Below are 20,394 nucleotides of genomic sequence, written 5' to 3' on the forward strand. Positions count from 1 at the left end.
TCACTGTCAGTCATTGTGTTTTCATCCACTCCCACTGCTCCAGGTCCTCTGTCAGCATGATGCGGACTCACTAACCAGGGATACCTCGCGGAGCTGTCATCCTTAATGCGGTAAACTACCTGCCCCAACCGCACACACACACACACACACACACACACACACACACACACACACACACACACACACACACACACACACACACACTGAGCAGAAAGACGCAGTGACACCGAGCACCGCGGTGCAACATGACAACGACTTACAGTTCGCAGGAACTGGATTTCATCCTCGCCTTCTCCTCCCTCGGCCATGGTTCGCTTTTCACACAGAGATGCTCGTGCTGTATCTGCGTGTGGAGGACAGGCTGGCTGGGGTGTGCGCGCGCGTCGCGGTGTATGCGTGTTTTGAGACGGCAAAAGCCAACGCGCAGTGGAAGTCGCCTCTCATTGGATGGCGCGCGCTCACCGAGGGAGGAGCCGCACAGGTGTGAGCGCGAGTCTCTCGCTCTCTCTCTATATATAAAAAATAATATATATACAGTATATTATATTACCTATATATAAAAATAATATATATACAGTATATTATATTACATATATATAAAAAATAATATATATAAAGTATATTATATTACATATATATAAAAATGATATATATACAGTATATTATATTACTTATGTATAAAAATAATATATATACAGTATATTATATTATATTACATATATATAAAAATAATATATATACAGTGTATTATATTACATATATATATATAAATAATATATATACAGTATATTATATTACATATATATATATATATATATATATATATATATATATATATATATATATATAAATAATATATATATTATACACTATAAATATTTCAAGGCCATAAGGTACAATCATGCACTTGTCCACCTGCCTTGCAGCAATGTACAGCGTACACTGGTGCATATTGCTTCTGTCGACGACACACTTAGCGTCCTTTCAGACCACAGAAAGCTTCGCTGCGCTCGAGCTTCAGAAGTGTCTGGGGAAATAGAGTTTTAGTTTAACACAGTCACTCGCAGTGGCGGCTGGTCAATAGAGGGCCATGGGGCATGGCCCCACCATGAGCCACACAAAAAATAAAAATAAAAATTATAATAATCATAAATTATACAAATTGTCAATATTTGTGTTTCTGAACTATGGAATGTACCCAGCAATATGTGTAAAATATGATATCTGCGCAAAATATATGCTTTTCCTGCTCGTCCTCTCCGCCTGTGTGCACGACACTCTGAGAACGCGCAGTTTGGGGGGCCTGATCGTTTTGGCCCAAAAGAGGCGGGTCTATGAAGCAGTTTAGCCAATTGCTGATTCAAGATATAAATGAGTGACATACAATTTAGCCAATCAGCGCCCTCAAATAGATTCAGCTTGGAGCCAGAACGATCAGGCCCCCCTCGCTGCGCGTTCTCGTCAGGAGAAGTCTCTACAGGCGCCCGCGCCAGCCCGAGCACTCCTCCTCCAAGACCCGTTTGAGAGGAGAACTTTGGCGGAGATTCTGCAGCCAAAGAGCTGATATCAGATCAGCCTGACCTCACAATCAGACAGCAGACTCGCGGGAAAGGGAAGCAGTACATGCGGAGCTTCTGTATAGCTGTACACCAGACAGGTTTGGCTAGCTGGATGACGTCATGCTAATCATTTATTGAGCTTTTTAAAACAACGGGGAAGGATCCAGCACGGACAGTTACAGGAGTGAGGGATGAGGAGGTAAGGAAACATGAGAACACCAGGGTAGGGAGTGAGGGATGAGGAGGTAAGGAAACATGAGAACACCAGGACACACATGAGAACTCTGTCAAGCTACATATTATGCAAAGTGAACATCTTTTCTTCTACATAGCTGTCCTCAGTCTCATCTGCTTAACTTGGTCATGGAGGCATCAACATGTAATAGAGATGTTAAATTAACAGTGAAAACTCATCATAGCTTAATTTAACATCAGTATTCATAATTGCTGGAATGCTTCTTCTTCATTTTTTAAGCTACAGAAACCGTTCAACTATCAAAATGCTCCTTCAGCTCATGTCTGCTGACTTTTTCTATTTCTAACCTTTAAACTTTTAGAATTATTAAGCTTTTAGCAACTTTATTATTGAATGGGATCTCTATGGAGAATATTTACAAATCCTCTTAAACTTCTTCAACTTTCAAATCCTTCAACTTCCTCATACTTTCAGCTACAGACACCATTTCAACTTTCAAATGTTGAGAAAACCCTTAACTATTGCCAACACGATTTTCGAACTGCAGCAATTTAACTTTTATGATTTTTCAGCCCTTTTCTGACTTTATAATGGGTGTGCATTGCGCAGCTTGGAGTGCGTGACGTCACCGCTAGAGTGAAGAGCAGCTTGAGATTCTTGTGAAAAAAACATTTGTGTTTTGCCACTGTGTCCACAATCTTCACTCTTCATGCATAATTTCTGGATGTAGAAGTAGCTAATATTGTCCTTGTAGAAAAATGACTGTGGAATCCCACAGATTTCCACATTTGACACAGACGCCGTTAATTGAGAGGAAAACCAACTTTCTGCTCCATAGAGACCAATGTTAAATTTTGCTTCAAAAACATCTTCCACAGAACACGGTACCCCATTTCTAGATCGCCAGTTAAGCCACATTTGTTACACTACAGACACAATTTTTACAGAATCTGTTCTTCAAGTCATTCTTCCCCTCAATTATTAATATCGGAGCAATAGGAGCTACGGTTATGGGAGTTTTGATGATTTGTTTGAGAGGTGTTTCCCTGTTTTATCTCCATGAAATGGCTTCAGGCACACAGGTGTTTGCGATTGAGCCAATTAGTGATGTTGATAAACACACAGACTCACAGACACACGCGCACATACACTCCTCTCCCTCTCTCTCTCTCTCTCTGTGTCTCTCATACAGTCATTCAGGTCTTAGGGATCTTTAGAGGTCTTTCCCCCCTCATCCACCCCCCCCCCCACACACACACATGCCATTTTAAAATAAAAGCCCCACAGAATGAATCCTAACTGAAATGCTTGTGATGAGCCTGTCATTTAATAACCGGTTTGTGTTTATCTAACATTATGATTCTGTCTCCTCTCCCCTTCTCCCCCACACCCCACACCCCATTTCAAAATAAAAGCCCCAGAGAGTGAATTCTAACTGAACTGCTTGTGATGAAGCCTGTGTTGAACACGGTGGAGGTTTTGCGAAATCGTGATGTCTCTACCGGCAAAGCCTTGTGTAAATCAGGCATATGACTCGGAGGCTCTTATAAGATTGCACCGGTTAGACAGACAGGCTTCTGTTGTCCAAAACCCCCTGCTGCACTGATGTGTACGGGTGGGCGCACACGCATTCACCTATACACACACACACACCCACACACACCCCCAGGCGTGCTTCTCGGTTCATGAGAAGTGCAAGAGTTGAGCCAGCAAGTTCACACAAAGAACAAAGATGGAGGCTTAGAATTGCCCGGGAGATGAAGGGGGCAGATTGCACTTACGATTCATCCGGGATGCCGGGGGCAGAGGCACTCGAACACGTTTGGGCCATTAAAATAGTTAATCATTACTCTAGAGCAGCGGTTCCCAAACTTTTTAGGCCGCGCACCCCCTTCTACATCCCGACCGGGTTCGCGCACCCACATTAAAAAAAAAAAAAAAAAAAAGACGCAACAGAGCCTTTTAAGCCTTCATAGCCGCATAAGAATCGGACCAATGAGAGAACAGTTTGCTCGCGCGTGGCATTTGTTTACAAGATTTAGTCCGCTGTTAAATGTTGCAGTGTGAACACAAACCGAACAAAGGAGCAAGTGCAACATTGTATCATATTAATCCCTGAATCGGAACAAAGCAAACGAACTGAAGGTGTGAAAACGCCCTGAAACACTGCAACAAAGTTTCAATAACTTTCAGTGACACAAGGCGTCACTTTTAAAGGGCAATACGGATGTGAGGACACACGCACAGGCTCAGAGGCAGATTATCACATTTAATTTACAATTAATGAGCGACTAATGTAGCCAGGATGTCTTCGGACAAAGCATCGATGCGGCGCGACACAGTGTTGTTGGACACCGGGATCATGTCCAACTTTTTTGCTTCTTTCTCCCCAATCATACATTCCACCATCTCTCTGGCAGCTGGCAAGCTCACGTCTTCAGTGATTGTGTGCGGTAGCCCCTTTCTCGCTATTCTGTAACCAGATATGAAGCCCGTAGTGCGTCATTTATAGACCAACACATGAATGAGACTGCAGTTGTTTTGGCTGTTTTGTAACTCCTCCAATTTGGATATAAACAATGTAAGGGGCTTTTGACTTGCACTGGCATGCTTGGTGTTCAGGTGGCGACGTAAATAAGAGCTTCAGACTGTTAGCCAGAACCTCGCTGCACACCACGCACTGTGGCTTTGGGCAATCTGCGTTGCCAATACAAGTGAAGCCCAGACACAGATACTTTTCATCATATTCCCTCTTTTTTTCCCAGTCTGATGCTCACTCTCGTTTCCTCTTTTTCACCTTGACTCCGCGATGGGCCGATGTGCTCCCGATTTGTCTGTGCAATCCCTTCCTCCTTCCTCCGTCTCATCTTCCTCTGACTCGATTTCTTCTCCCGGTCTCTCCCCACGCACCTCTCCGTTCCCCTCGCCTCCGATTCCTCTCTCTCTCTCTGTCCCTCTCCTCTTTTATGACTGATAGCTTCAGATGTCCCACCTGACAGTTTTTAAATTAAAATTACATTTTTTTTTTATATTTAATATTATTACACCATCAGACCGCCATTACACTTTTCCTCTCGCGCACCCCCTAGAGGCAGCTCGCGCACCCCCAGGGGTGCGCGCACCCCACTTTGGGAATCCCTGCTCTAGAGTAATAGTAAGGGAACTTCCAGACAAAGTCACAAGACCGAGTCAGCAGTTCTAGGAAGATGGTAGGGCGTTAAGGTCATTAGTTAGGCCTCGGGGTACATATAAATAAACTTACCCTTGACAGTGAAGTCGCTGAAAATGCTGACGGGTTCATATAAAAACAAAGGCCTACCCGGGCTTTCAAAGATTACCCTGGAGTAAGGGTTTTTTGGTGTAATCAATCAAGTGATGTTTGAAATTCTGTTTGAAGATATGTTTGATGTGATGTGTAGGAATCCGTTTGAAGTCAGAGATCTGAGCCCCGGACGAGTATAAATAGGGGCAGTTTTGAAACAGCAGAGGAGTTCGGAGGAGCTGTGCGGAGTGGTGCGGAGTCGTGTGAGGAGTCTCGAACCCCGTGCGGGCTTCTGCCTACACGGAGGTAAAAAACTTTAACTTTTTGCAGATCTCCGGACTTTGAGAGTCAGAGTTTTTAAGAATACTTAGAAGATTTTTTGAAGTTGAGTCAGGAGAGAAAGCTCACTCGGTCTATTCCTGCGCTGGGTGAATCATTAACTTTTTCCTCCGTAGCCTACACAGCCAGCCAGTCTGCTGGCTGAGTCAGTGCTTTTAAAGATCATTTGTCTGTAAACTACTCTGAAGGGGTTTTTGAATACTTAAGTGATTTTTCTTACATTTTGATTAACGATTTTTTCTCTGTATTTTGGACCAAGAGACTATACTTTGATTTAAATGCAAATAAATAAATAACGAATTAGTTTCTTCGACCAAATCCTTTTCTTCATATTTTCTTGAGAAGCCAGCCCAGAGAGGGGTTACGCCTCAGCAGATCCCCTTCAGCCCCTGAGGTAAGTGGTGTTTAATCCAGCTCGGTACATTACTGATTGCATTCTTTACATGCACAAACCACACTGATACTTATTCAAATTAGTTTCGCTCTAGTTTAAGAGAAGTCACCCGGGAGAGACCGGCTTGCGTTTGAAAGAGCTTTATATCTGTTTGGGCTCTCAAGCAGGATCTTATCAATTACGAAAGGATTAAGAAAAATCTAAACAAAAAGTAAATAGAAGAGACCAGTAAATACTGGACTCTTATAAAACCAAATGATAGTCAGAGCGACAGACTACACTGTCCATGTGAGTTACTGCGGATCGAGTCAGATAAGACAGTAAGCCAGCCTTCGACCGGGCTGGTGGTCAGCAATTAAGGAATATTCGGTACAATATTAGAACCCGGTAAAGGTCAATCTTAGAGTAAAGCAGTGCGCGAGGCAAAACAGGGAGAAGAATTCGGGAACCCTTTTTCCCCAATATCTCCCGCACGGTCAGGTGTGAAAATCATATAGGGAACGGATTAAAACGTATCCTCTCCTTCTAGCCAAATCTTACGGCACCAGGGGTTCATACAGGGAAGGACCAGCTCCGCCGGGCACGGGTCACGTGGAGTCTGGGTCCCTCTGGTGTATCGCAAGGGTTGATGCACCGCCGGCAGAAACTTCTGCCTTCTGGGCATCAATGTTGGTACGAAGATAACTCTGCTCAATCTTTTGTGTGTTTCACACGAAAGGCCTCCTATTTGCTTATTACTAATTATTTCCAGATAAATTGAAAACATTTACATAAGGAAGTTTTAATAACCCAAATAGAAATAATTAAAAAAAAATAATTAATTAATTAGTTTTTTCAAATTTTTTTATTATCGAATTAAAAATCGTGAGGGGTCACCCCCCAGATTCACGTAACACTGTCATTTAATAACCTCTGTTTATGTCTCAAACATGATGATTATGTCTCCTCTCCCCGTCCCTCCCCCACCCAGTCCCACCCTTTCAAAATAAAAGCCTCATGGATTAACTGTATTTAAACGTTTCGCTCAAAATTAGGCTTTTTTGTTGAAATAATGAATGCTCTTACTAATACTGCGACAACTACTACTACTGCTAATATTTCTAGTATTACCACTACTACTACAACTTTTGCTGTTGCTACTATTACTACTACTGCTACTGCTATTACTGCTACCATAAATATTATTACTACCACTACTGCTATTACTACCACTGCCACTACTATTATTACTGATACCACAACTGCTAATACTGCTATTCCTGCTACTACCAGTACTAATAACCAGTACTAATACTACTACAGCTATTAGTACGACTGCTGATACTACTACTTCTACTACTTCTTCTAATTACAAATACTTCAACGACAACTTCTACTACTACTGCTACTACAAATATCACTACTGCTACAACTAGTACTTATTCAAATGCCACTCATACTTATACTGCGAATAATACTTCTACTACTACTACAACAAATATCACTACTGCTGGAATTCTTTTAAACTACAGAAACCGTTCGAATATCAAAATGTTCAGCTCTTTCAGGAGAGGGGTGACATAACTTCATATTTGTAATCTTTCAACTTTTTGAATTATTCAGCTTTTTGCAATTTTTTTTAAATTGGATATCTATTTTCAGCAATGTTTTTGAGATTCATTTCAGCTTTCAGCATTCCAACGCATTTTCAGCAGGAAATGCATTTTCTAGTTACACTTCATGTTTACTTCTCCTGATCTTTACCTCCTATAACAAGGTCCATAGGGGCATCTCAATAAATGAACATGTTATATTATATGATATAAGTGTTATTTACTGATTGTTTTCGTGTTGGAATACATGTTAAATATTTAACTGCCAAGTAATAATGCGTGTTTGAGACTTACATTTTTTTGCATTAAATCATACTGGGATGTTTGCTGAAATTGATAGGATGGCCCTACCTAGAACATTTTCCACCAGCCGCCACTGGTCACTTGTTAAACTGAAACAGCTGTTGATCTGAAACGGTCGTGATTCTGTAGAACTTGAGTCCGCTGCTGGAATATGGATCATGACAACCGAACATGCAACAAGTAGACATTTTCATGCTGTTAGAGGGACAGTTCACCCCAACATTTAAAAAAAAGACATATTTCCCTCTTAGAGGAATTTTTGTGTTCCATGCCCCCGATTTTAAATTGTTGAGATTAGACAGAGATCCTCCAGAGCAGGGGTGTCAAACTCATTTCCACTCTGGGCCACATCAGCATCACGGTCGCCCTCAAAGGGCCGGTTGTAACTGTAAGACTGTATAACTAACTTCTCCCAAACATATTGTTAAATAACTCTCTGTATTTGATTATTGTTTATTTAAGTGTACAAATATTGTACATGCAGTTATATGAATGTAAAATGATATTTAAACATATTTCTGTTATTAGAACATAAATCATTTTAATTGAGGGTTAAGAAACCCACATGACTCTATCAAAGATCAAACTATTAAAGAAAATAACAAAGACAAATATCAAACACAAGTTATGACATTAACTTTGTTCAAAGCTGTTTGTGTCACCTCTCTGCATCACTAATGTTCCTCCCTGTCGTCGTCCTGTGCATGCAGCTACATACAAGAGCTGCTCACTGAGAGTCAGGTCTGATGAACATGGATAGATGATGTATCCGTGTTGTCTGTGCTTTCTTCAACAGTTCATTAGAAACACAAGTACCTGCTCGTCTCTTAGCTGCTGTGTTGTTAGATTGCTGCTAGTTCATGAACTCGGTCTGCGATGGTGTTTCTTCACAAACTGACATTTGTAAAAGTCTGTATCTGGTCGGAGCACTGCTCACATACCTTCAGCATGCACTGGGCTGTAGCTGTGTGAATATATTCTGCTGTGATTGCAGTCTGCCTTTTAATTCTTGGACAGTTTGATGTTTTTCTTGGAGGCTAAATTTAGCTCCGTGTTTGGTGTCAAAATGCAGACGTGAATTGTATCCTTCATCACCAACACGCCTCATAACACAGAAGACAGACCCGTTTTTCTCCTTGAAGCACAAACATGTATTTGCTTTCACATCTTTCATTACATTTTCTTCCCTCTGCATCAATTTTTCTCTTCGTGGACATTTTGGGATTATTTGTCGATCTTTTTCAATTGTTGGAAAACCTCTTTTCGGGCTGTTGCCTCTCCTGTCCACCTGTTGTGATCGTTTTAATGTCGGTACACAGACAACATGCTGTCTCATAATTTCAACTTTCTATCTCATAATTTCGACCATGGGGATACTTTTATTATCAAGTCTAACTTTTAATTATTTTTCCAAAAAAAAAATCTTTTTTTTATTTTAATTTTCTTTTTGCTGGCGGATTCGCGGGCCACATAAAATGACGTGGCGGGCCATATTCGGCCCACGGGCCTTGAGTTTGACACATGTGCTCCAGAGCTACAGAAGACATTAAACTGTTAAATGTCCCGCGATAATATCTACATTTATCTTCTTTATGGTGGACTGGAGATATAAACTCAGAGATACAGAAATAAATAAACAGAAATGTGTTGAATTAATTTCTTTAAAAAAACAAACACTGTTCTATTGCTCGTGTTTTACATCGTTTGCAATGCCACCATTACTTCTATTTATTTTTTCAACATAAGAGAAAGTTTCATACAGACTGCGATCAACCACTGCAGCACATCAGGGCTCTTAAGACACATGTGTCAACATATGTGAATGCATGCGGTCGCATTTTACAGAAGCCCAAATTGAATTGGAACCCAACACTTAAACAACGTGGATGTTGATAGAGAACATGCATATTGCTTGATTAAAAAGATCAAGAAAGAATTCATATTTATCGATACATTTGTCATACTTTACAGATCCTCTGCATCGCTTCTCCAATCCCCCCAGAAATTACAAAATGAATAATAATCCTCTTAACTCCTAGCCCTATTTTTAGGCCTCTGCTCAAAAATTGCATACCCATACTCAAGAGTCCACAGCTCTAACTACAAGGTCTATTTTAATCATTTTGATGCTAGAATACAGGGAACACTTGTGAGATGTGTTGAATTAAGCATGGTGGAGCTAACGAGCTAGCTATCTAGTTAATTCCACCATGCTTTAATGCTACACGGTGACAGAGTTCTCTCTCTGCTGACAGCAATGTGCTTTCCTACGCTGCGACAAGAAGAGTGTGGATGAAGCATGGAGTTGTTAAACTTCACTCAATTACTAATTTACTCTGGCTCTCTGTGCTTTGTAACATTACTAACGTTACTCCACTGCTCGTTTTAGTCATTAATGCAAAACCTCACCTCAGCGAGTGTGCATCTTACTGTACGTCGGTTTGGTTTATATAAAAGTTAGCCCGCTACAACGGTCGCAATGGCAACATCACACACAAAAGAATGGCCACTGCTGAGCAGCTGAAATGTTTCTACTTCTGTTTTATTTCTAAAGAGCAACTTGACAGGCTTTAAAGCTGAATTCTACTGCTCTCTCTGGTGGAGTTCCACCTCCGACTGCAGCCATCATCACTCCACCTGAAACCACACCCAATGGTGCTCTCCCACAGGCCGAGTGGACACCTGGCATCAACGCAGGAAGGTGGCAAGTTAAACTACTGGCGACCAGCAAGACAAGAATTTCAGGGGGTGCCAAGTTACTTTATAAAAGTGCTTATTATATTTTTTCTCTCTTGATTTATTGTTTACACTTTAATTTGCACTATAGTTTAAAGCAGTGCACCGATGTGCCACACGCAAGTGGTTGATACGCAAGGGATCATTGGCCGGTTGGCCAGTTACAGCTCCTGTTACTGCTGTGTGGGTTGAGCGGCCTGCATCACTTACTGTTGAGGGGAAATGGATGGAAACAAGATGGAAGAAAATACTGTAGAAAGACACAATGGTGAGTGGAATAGCAGCAACGAGAGGTGGGGGAATTCATTTTTTGTCTTCTTATCATCATCAACGGAATATTTAACTTCATCAAATTATTAGCATTTTATTATTGCACCATTTAAAAACACTTCACAGTACACTTCTGCCTCAATGCAAATGCTGATGTTGTTAAAACAATACAATTGTGAAAATAAAAGAAATGGAAAAAATTGGTTTACTATAGTTGTCGTGTCATCAGTGTGCCTTCACACATATTACAATTGGTTGAGTGCAAATGAATTAGTCGGTAACGCCAAATATAAAACTAACTGAAAACTGTCACATTAACAAAGAGATTCTTTGTCTTTTATCAGATATTTTATATGATATTTATCATAATCATTTCTGGGTATTTCTTCCCCTGAAGCAAACCTATTCTAAAGCTGTTTGCATTAAAGGAATAGTACATTTTGGGAAATACAATTGTTCACTTTCTTTGTAAGAGTGAGATGTAAAGGTTCTCATTGTGTGTTAAAGTACAGAGCTGGAGGCAGGACCTAGTTAGCCTAGCTTAGCATAAAGACTGGAAGCCGGGGAGGACAGCTAGCCTGGTTTTGTTCAAAGTTTAAAATGACACCTACCGACACCTCCAAAGCTCACAGACAAATACAAAAGCAGGTGCAGTGAATCCTGTTGTCATGGTAACCAGGTTACCAGGTTGGGTAGCATTGTGTCTACAGACCAGAACAGGTGTACACTGATATGCTGCTGAAGGCAGATGGATAGACTGCTGTTCATCTACAGTTAGCTTGAGAGGTGTTCAACAGTATGGGTTAGCTGTTTCCCCCTATTTCCAGTCTTTATGCTAAGCTAACCACGTCCTGACTCAAGCTCCAAAGACATGACATTGATGTCAATGTTTTCATTTTACTCTTGTAGAGAAAGCAAAACATTAATTTTTCCAAAATGTTGAAGTGTTCCTTAAAGATAACCTAACACTTAAACACGGATGTTTAAAATCGTTTAAAATGTTGAATAATCGGCAGATTGGAGCATCAGTAACCATGTAGACTTTGACCGACAGGGATGAGACAATAAGGATCTCAACATTGAGCAAAGATAATAGCGACGATCGTTTAACGTGATCGATGAAGAAGTGCTAAAGAAGACACACGTGACCAACAGATTATTTCACTCTATTTGTAGAGCTAAGAGAATCCCTCCGTGAAGGACGTTGAATGCATTTCAGAGATCATGTCACACAATGCGAGCATGTGCATAGTAGCAGTAGGTTGGTCATAACCTGCTGGCACAAGAGGACTGAACCAGCTGTTCTACTGCCATGTGGAAGCAGTGAGGACCTGTGTGGGCTCCAGCAGACCGGTCGGACGGTCAACCTGATTCTGTGTGGGTCCACTTTACTGCTGGTCACACTCTACGCCTCGCTGTCGTAGCCCAGTATGGGCCCCAGCCACCTCTCCACCTCCTCCACACACATCTCTTTCCTTCCAGCGTAGTCCTCCACCTGAAGACAAGAGCAGAGACCATACAAGTTATGCCGGATTTTGTGTCCTAACCCTAACCCTCCTCTAAAGTATTTGCTAGAATTTAAAGTGAAATCCCAGTTGGAATCATTTCTCAGTTATTAGTGAGATCCGTCTCTATAGTGGCTGAAGAGCACTCCAGGGATGTAGCTCTGCACTGCTGTAACATCTTTGGACTATATCATTTTTAAAAAGAGGTTGAACTCCATGCATCAGAACACAGTCATTCTTTTTACTGCCTACATTACCCACAATGCAACCACTGTGACCACAGGCTACAGTGGTCTGGTAAGCTAACTTACTCAAACTATTTTTGATTTATTTTTCTTCAGCCATGGATGTAAAATAAAAAGCAGCAAATCTTGTGATTGAAGTGGCCAAAAAGCATTTTCCTCAAGAGAACAATATAATAAAAAAGAGATCTGTAATATGTCGAGAGGACAACTCAAACTGTTTGTGCTGGTTTGTGGACTGCGGTTCAGATGCCTCGGGTTCCGCATTCTGACCAACCCCATCTTGTTTCTTTGCCAGTCCAACCGAACACAGAGAGACATTTGAAGGCGGCGGTTACATTTAACTTTCATGAAGTGAAAACACACTGTGAAAGGGTTAAAGTTCCAAGACTGAAAACACGGACAACTCAGACTGGACAACGCCGCGGTAGAGACTTGTTAATCACAAGGTAATATATATATATATATATATAGTTAAAATATATATATATATATATATATATATATATATTTTTTATAATACACTACATGTATTATAATTTATAAAAATATTTTCCCATTATCTTATTTTCTCATTGCACAGCTACTGTCTTCCTCAGTTGCTCTGCTTCCAGTGCAGCTTGTTTTAAGTAGAGCTTTTATCCAATCAGATCTCACCTCTGTGTCTCTAGGTAGAACAGAGCCCGAGGCCTGCAGAGTCTCACCTGCAGCCAGTGCAGATTAAAGTACATGGGGACGATGTTGTTGATTGTCATAGTGTTCAACCAATCAGATCTTTAGTTTGACATGTTGGGCGTATTCTTTGACGTGTCAGCGGCGGCTAGCGGCCTATAATGACGTCAGCATTACGTGCCGCTCATGTCCAGGTGCACGTGCTGCAGAGTGTGCTGTGATTGGTCAGTGGGCGAGCACGTGACTAAAGTGAAACTTATGCTTGCTAGCAGAACTGAGGTTGTTAGCAGTCAGAGTTCAAGTGGAAAGATATGGAAGAAATTATGGCATTTTTATTTATTTTTTTAGTTAGCTTTGTTTTTTTAACATCAAATGGCGGAAGGACGAGAAGCTGATTTGGTGGCGGAGTTACTGGGAACAACATTCTTGTCTAGATACGAAATCGGTTCAAAGACCACGAGAAATTAATGTTTCTCTCCCTCCTCGACCCCCAGCAGTTTGAGGCATATCGGAAGAAATTCCCGGATTCGGCCTTCTCCAGCCGAACGCAGAGTCACGGATCTCTGTTTGATGATCTCACACGGCTGAAAACAGAACCGACTGCCATGTACGCCATGGCTGGCTTGGGAGGAAAAAGCCCTGCTGATCTACTGGCTTTCCTTCAACAGGAAGATCTGGTGGAGAGCATGTGTCAACTTTACGCACTGGCATGTTTGGCGGTGACGATGCAGACATCGACTGCGTCTGTCGAGTGGACGTTTTCAGCCCAAAAACGCATCGAAACCTATTCCAGAAACGCAACTGGGGAGGCTGACTGTCATCAATGGCAGCCATGGCAATCGAAGGGACTGAAACGCACAGATGTACTGAACAACCACCTCATTGAACTCTTTGTGAACAAAGACAGAAGGATGGACTTTGTATTTAAATAGAACAGCATTCGGTCAGTGAAACTGCTTTTGTTTTCTTTACATCTGCAGTGTGTTAATTTTGCCGATCGTGTCGTTTATGGATATTGTTCCCTGATGTAAATAATATTTGAATGGCTCTTGCTCTTTAGTGTGAGTGTTGCTGGATTGTTTTGTCATGCCTTGTTTTAAATAAATGTGATTCTTTCTTGTGAGTTAGCTCTTGTCATCATGTTAATTACATCGATTTTGACCATATGCATTGTCCGTTAATTACGAAGCATCCCGTCCTGCGTGGGGTTAGGGTCCGGATCATTGAATCAGTTTGGGCTGTTTTCTTTTACAAACAAGAATGATGGTCTGGAGAAATGGGGATTGTGTGCGATTGCTTAGCCCTGTTTGAATCAGTAGGAACAGCTAAACGCTGCGGGGAGAATGCAGCGTGAGTTTGTGCGTGTTGTTTTCCTTAAGCTAGTTTAGCATAGCCTCGCAGAACATTCGCGCCTCAGTTGTGTTTTGTTTAGTTTCCGGGTCAGACGCTGACCCGGAAACTAAACAGACAGACAGACCGGTGTCTCCACCGAAAACATTATATTTACCACAATTTAAGCTTCTGCATTTTCCAAATGCACCAGTATTATTGTTCGGTTCGTAAGCCTCGTATCGAACGGTTGAAAACGAATACGTGATGTTACACCCCTAGAAACAAATAACCGTAGCTGTGGCGCCATCATGAGGTTATTTGGTGGCAAGACGGCAGTGAAGGCCCAGGTATAAAATGCACGGCCCGCCACTGCTATAATCATTGTCAATGTCAGCCGAGGACTCACAAAACACCAGCGTGATGGCATAGTATTGGGGAGTGATGGCATAGTATTGGGGAGTGATGGCGCTAGCGGGATATCTCTATCAGTGGCAACATGTTCTTGAGTTATCTTCTAGCAGTTAAAGATGTGGACGGTTAGCCGAACCTGCTCCTTGGTGATCTTTCCCACAGCGAAGTACGAGGCCTTAGGGTTGGCGAAGTAAAGTCCAGACACAGAGGCAGCGGGCATCATGGCCAGCGACTCTGTCAGAAGAATACCTAGAGACACACACACACACGTTGTTACTGTATGCACACACAGCCAAGGAAACAAAATGACATGAAGCCGAAGGTCAGTGTGTTTTGTAATCACACTTGTAGAATCTGAATATGCGTGATTGTTGTTATCCTTAACAGAAACATTTTCAGATGACTTTCTCTCTCTGTTCCATCCATCCAGCCTTTAGGTCTCATTTGATGAAAGCCGTAAATTGTCTCTTTGGTAATGAATTTCCATAAAATGATTATTAGTGTCAATTAACGCAGCCCTAACCTGCTTAGTGAAAAACATGACGAACTAGAAAATGCATTTCCTGCTGAAAATGCGTTGGAATGCTGAAAGCTGAAATTAATTGTGAAAAAATTGCTTAAAATTAAGAAATGGGAGACTGTCTGAAAAATGTTGAAGCCCGAAAGCATTTAAACTGCACTGCTGAAAAACCTTCTATCTCTATGGTGTCTGTAGCTGAAAGTATGAGGAAGAAGAAGGCTTTGAAAGTTGAAGTATAACAGGATTTGAAGATTTTCTCCATATAGATCCCATTCAAAAGAAAATTGCAAAAAGCTTAATTCAAAAAGTTTAAAGATTACAAATATGAAAAGTCAAAGCACCCCTCTCCTGAAAGAGCTGAACATTTTGATATTTGAACAATTTCTGTAGCTTAAACAAATTTCAGAAGTAGTGCTATTTGTAGTAATAGTAGTAGAAGTTGAAGTAGAAGTATTAGTAGCATTAGAATATGTAGTAGTAGTAGCAGTAGTGCTATTTGTAATAGTAGTAGTAGAAGTTGAAGTAGAAGTATTAGTAGCATTAGAATATGTAGTAGTAGTAGCAGTAGTGCTATTTGTAATAGTAGTAGTAGAAGTTGAAGTAGAAGTATTAGTAGCATTAGAATATGTAGTAGTAGTAGCAGTAGTGCTATTTGTAATAGTAGTAGTAGAAGTTGTAGTTGTAGTAGAAGTATTAGTATTTCGAAGAAGTAGTAGCCTAGTATCAGTAGTACTAGTAATAGCTGTAGTAGTGGTCGTAGTATTTAATATAACAGTAGTAGCAGGAGTAGTAGTAGTAGCAGTCGTACTAATAGCTGTAGTAGTATTAGTACTGGTAGTAGCATGAACAGCAGTAGTAGCAGTTGTAGTATAAGTAATAGTAGAAGTGGTAGTAATAGCAGTAGTGGTAGTAATAATATTGATGGTAGCAGTAATAGCAGTAGTAGTAATAGTAGCAACAGCAAAAGTTATAGTAGAAGTAGTAGTAGCAGTAATACTATATTAGCAGCAGCAGTATTAGTGAGTGAGAGAGAGAGAGAGAAGAAAGAATGAGTGAGTGTGCGAAAGAGAGAGAGAGAGCGAGGGAGAAGAAAGAATGAGTGAGTGAGTGAGTGAGTGAGAGAGAAGAAAGAATGAGTGAGAGTGAGAGCGAGAGCGAGAGAAAGAAAGAACTAGAAAATGCATTTCCTGCTGAAAATGCGTTGGAATGCTGAAAACTGAAATTAATCGCAAAAACATTGCTGAAAATAGATATCCAATTCAAAAACAAATTGCAAAAACCTTAATATACAAAGAGTTTAAAGATTACAAATATGAAAAGTCATATCACACCTCTCCTGAAAGAGCTGAACATTTTGATATTTGAACAGTTTCTGTGGCTTAAAAAAATTCATCAGTGGTGATATTTGTAGTCGTATAAGTTTTAGTATAAGTATTATTCGTAGAAGTATTAGTAGCATTAGAATAAGTACTAGTAGTAGTAGTAGTGATATTTGTAGTAGTAGTAGAAGTTGTAGTTGTAGTAGAAGTATTATTAGAAGTAGAAGTATTAGCAATTAGAAGAAGTAGTAGAAGACATAGTATCAGTAGTCATAGAAAGAGCTGTAGTATTGGTCGTAGTATTTAATATCACAGTAGTAGTAGTAGTAGTAATAGTAATGGCAGTAGAAGATGTAGCAGTAGTAGTAGTACTAGTAGCAGTCGTACTAATAGCTGTAGTAGTATTACTACTTTTAGTAGCATGAATAGCAGTAGTAGTAGTAGCAGTTGTCGTACAAGTAATAGTAGTAGTGGTAGTAATAGCAGTAGTGGTAGTAATAATATTGATGGTAGCAGTAGTAGCAGTAATAGTAGCAACAGCAAAAGTTATAGTCAAAGTAGTAATACTATATTAGCAGCAGCAGTAGTAGTTGTCGCAGTATTAGTAAGAGCATTCATTTTTTTTAACAAAAAAGCCTAATTTTGAGCTTGTTTAAATACAGTTAATCCATGGTGCTTTTATTTTAAAAGGGTGGTGCTGGGTGGGGGAGAGGAGACATAATCATAATGTCTGACACATATAAACAGAGGTTATTAAATGCCTGGCTTCATCACAAGCATTTCAATTAGAATTCACTCTTTGGGGCTTTTATTTTGAAATGGGGTGTGTGTGTGTGGGGGGGGGGGGGGTCCTCTAAAAGTCACTAACAGAGCAGAGCGTATGCTGCCAGAAGAACATTGGTTTTGCCGGTTGGGGGCGCAGAACGAGCCGTAAACACATGAACACACCATCACCTTCTCACACTGTTGTGGTGAATATGTTAGCAGACAGCGGCCTATTCACATATTCAGCAGCGACTCAAGCATTCAACAGCAAAGACTCATTTTCTACATCTGAAGCTCTGCAGAATTCCTGCAGAATTCCTGTTTGTGCACTCAGATATAAGCTACATGCACATCATATGTGTTGGGAACGTAAAGGAGCGTGTTTGGGTTATCAGCATTTAAGAAACTGAATTCTTGACATCAATAGAATTATTAATGTATGTAACAATTATTAATAACAACGGGGCACCACCCTGCAAACAGGGACCAATAACCAAATGATAAAACTAAGTCTCATAATTAGTGGTCACTCATGTCAATGTCAATAGTCGGGTGCGACTACACATTCAGTGACAGTGAAGGGTTAAGTTCGTACACAGGGCTACTACATACAGTTTCATTAAATACACATAGACAAGTAATCACAGACGACTGCTCCTTAAAGTATAACAGAGTTTATTAAATCAAAATAGTAAATGATCAAATCAATTAATATTGCAACCAATAAACACTATCATACAATTTTATATGCCTAATACCTAAAGAAAATAATAAAATGGGTGAGGGTGTATATCAGTGTGTGTGTGTGTGTGTGTGTGTGTGTGTGTGTGTATGTGCATGTGTGTGTGCATGTGTGTGGGTGAAAAGGAAGGGGGGTCTTACAGCTACTGCTAAAGACTACAACGATGGCGGCGTCGAGTGACGCGGACAAAAGGGGAGGGGCCTTAAGATACTACAGCTAAACTACCACCAGATGGCGGAGTCGAGTGACTCGGACAAAATGGCGGTGAGACTGCTGTATGTAATCACGTGTGCCGATGCAAACGTGTGTTGTGAGGCGAGCGTTTGAACTGGGTTTCCCCAGGGGCAGAGATAGGAGCTGTGTGTGTGCGTGTTACGTGAGAGGAGGAAGAAAAGGAAAAAGGAGCGAGAACTCGACGTGAATCATACTTCGGCGTGCGATGTTGTAGGGAGCCTGAGTTTGCTGGTTCTATCACGCATAAGTATACCGCTGTCGTCTTTGAACTGCTGGTAACTTATGCCGTAATAAGCCACGACCCTCAGCTCACTCACAGAGTCGAGTTAATGAAGAGAGAACTCCCACACGGAGTGGAATACAATGAATAAAAATAATCCCCAAATAAACAGTCATAGCAGTTAATACACAAATACAGCGGAGCTTCTCTGGTCCGCGAGGAGTTGCGCAATACCTCGATATCGCGCGACAGTAACTTAAACACACAAAAACACGGGAATATCAACATATAAATGAATGACCTGAATTAAATTTACGTTAATTTAAGCTATGCCCAGATACCATGAACCTTACTAGTCGATGCTTCGTTGCAACGGAAAAGTGTTCGTGGGGAAGTTGTCCTTTTTCCTCGTCAGGAAGGGGGGGGGGCTGCTTGCAGCGCGGCCTTGCAGCGGGCGCTGTGTCTCGCACGGCTTTTGCGGCTTCGGTCCGTTGGCGTGGCTCTGGAGCAAACGCAGGTCCGATCTGTACTCGCTGCAGGGAGGACAGTTAACTTCGGATGAGACGGCGTGTCTGCGCGTCTTACCGGGAATCATCGGTCACGAGAGGAGCGAGGCTTCGTCGGGCTCCTCTGTGCCGGTTTGTGCACAAAAAAAGGGGGGAAAAGCAAAAAGCGGAAAACGGATCGCGTAAGCGGATTCGTCTCGCGGGTTGAGGGCCTTAACTCAAAAAAAGAAAACACGGCTGTTTCGACAAGCGAAATGGCTTTGTGACCTGACAGGGTTTGATGAGGGATTGAGGGTTTGAGGGCCGCGGCTCCCTCGTGGCCTTCGGTTGCCAGCGTCGTGCTGGAGGTAGGAGGCTGGTGTGTCTTCATATGTCCAAGGACGGGTCCCAGGGCGAAGAGAGCGTTGTGTGCTCCCTGTTCGACGGAGGTCGAAGGGAAAAAGCAAGGAGGTGTGATCTGCAGGCAGTTTTGTTGGACAGTGGTTGAACCACAGGGGTCCTGGGGTCTCTTGGCCTTCGGCCAATGAGATTGCAGCGGTGCATTCAGGTGACTTCAGGAACCATAGTTTTTTTGGGGGGGGGGGGGGGGGGGAATTCACACCCTAGTGTGAAATTCCTTCAGAGGAGGTTTGCTCTCATCAAACTACAAATCAGGATGAAACTTTGCTTGAAAAAGGGAAGGCCTGATTCTCTTTGTCCACAGCACATGTTGAAGCCATATGGTCAGACCCCAACATATGCATTGGGACCTTTTTTGGTCACATAAATCAATGTTGTGAGTGTTGGTGCCCCTTTCAGTCTATTTGACTGTGTTCTGGACTTTCCTTGGCATCAGCAAAAAGCTTTGGACCCCCCAGCCGATAAGCAGGGTGTGCAGCCCGTTCCCATTCCCGGGTCAAACGCAGCTGCTTGGTCACGCCCCTCAGCGTACCGAGGCTCACAGATCTCACAGGCCTCACACAGACGGACCACAGCAGGATGAAGCGGGCCTTGGGCTGCATTCATTCAAAATCTGGCACCTTCCCGTAGGTGTGTGAGGAGGTGTGGATGTGTATATTTGTGCTTTAGAAGATAACCGCCATGAAACGTCATGGATTACCAGTGACCTGAAAGCTCTTCTTAACAAGAAGAAAGCAGCTTTCAGGTCTGGGGACAGGGAGGAGCTCAGGAGAGTCCAGCGCGACCTGAAGGTGAAGCTCAGGGAGTGCAAGGGCACCTACAGGAGGAAGCTGGAGGCCAAACTCCAGCAGAACAACGTGAAGGAGGTGTGGACAG

General features: G+C 41.8%; 2 protein-coding genes across 2 annotated transcripts in view; both read right to left on the reverse strand.

Annotated features, from left to right (window-relative positions):
* Positions 1–308, reverse strand: part of ryr2a (ryanodine receptor 2a (cardiac)) — a gene marked incomplete at both ends in the record, with an annotated part of 170,918 nt that extends 170,610 nt beyond the window's left edge. Inside the window, one exon of the mRNA XM_079293495.1 lies at positions 261–308. Coding sequence (XP_079149621.1) covers positions 261–308 — 48 coding nt within the window. The remainder of the gene's footprint in view (positions 1–260) is intronic.
* A 10,421-nt stretch (positions 309–10,729) lies between these two features.
* mtr (5-methyltetrahydrofolate-homocysteine methyltransferase) overlaps positions 10,730–20,394 on the reverse strand; it is a 49,156-nt gene continuing 39,491 nt past the window's right edge. Inside the window, exons 32-33 of the mRNA XM_079292934.1 lie at positions 14,950–15,062; positions 10,730–12,146 (exon numbers count right to left, since the gene is read on the reverse strand). Coding sequence (XP_079149060.1) covers positions 12,057–12,146; positions 14,950–15,062 — 203 coding nt within the window. The 3' untranslated portion in view covers positions 10,730–12,056. The remainder of the gene's footprint in view (positions 12,147–14,949; positions 15,063–20,394) is intronic.

The sequence above is a fragment of the Melanostigma gelatinosum genome, assembly GCF_949748355.1.
Source record: "Melanostigma gelatinosum genome assembly, chromosome: 21".
NCBI lineage: Eukaryota > Metazoa > Chordata > Actinopteri > Perciformes > Zoarcidae > Melanostigma > Melanostigma gelatinosum.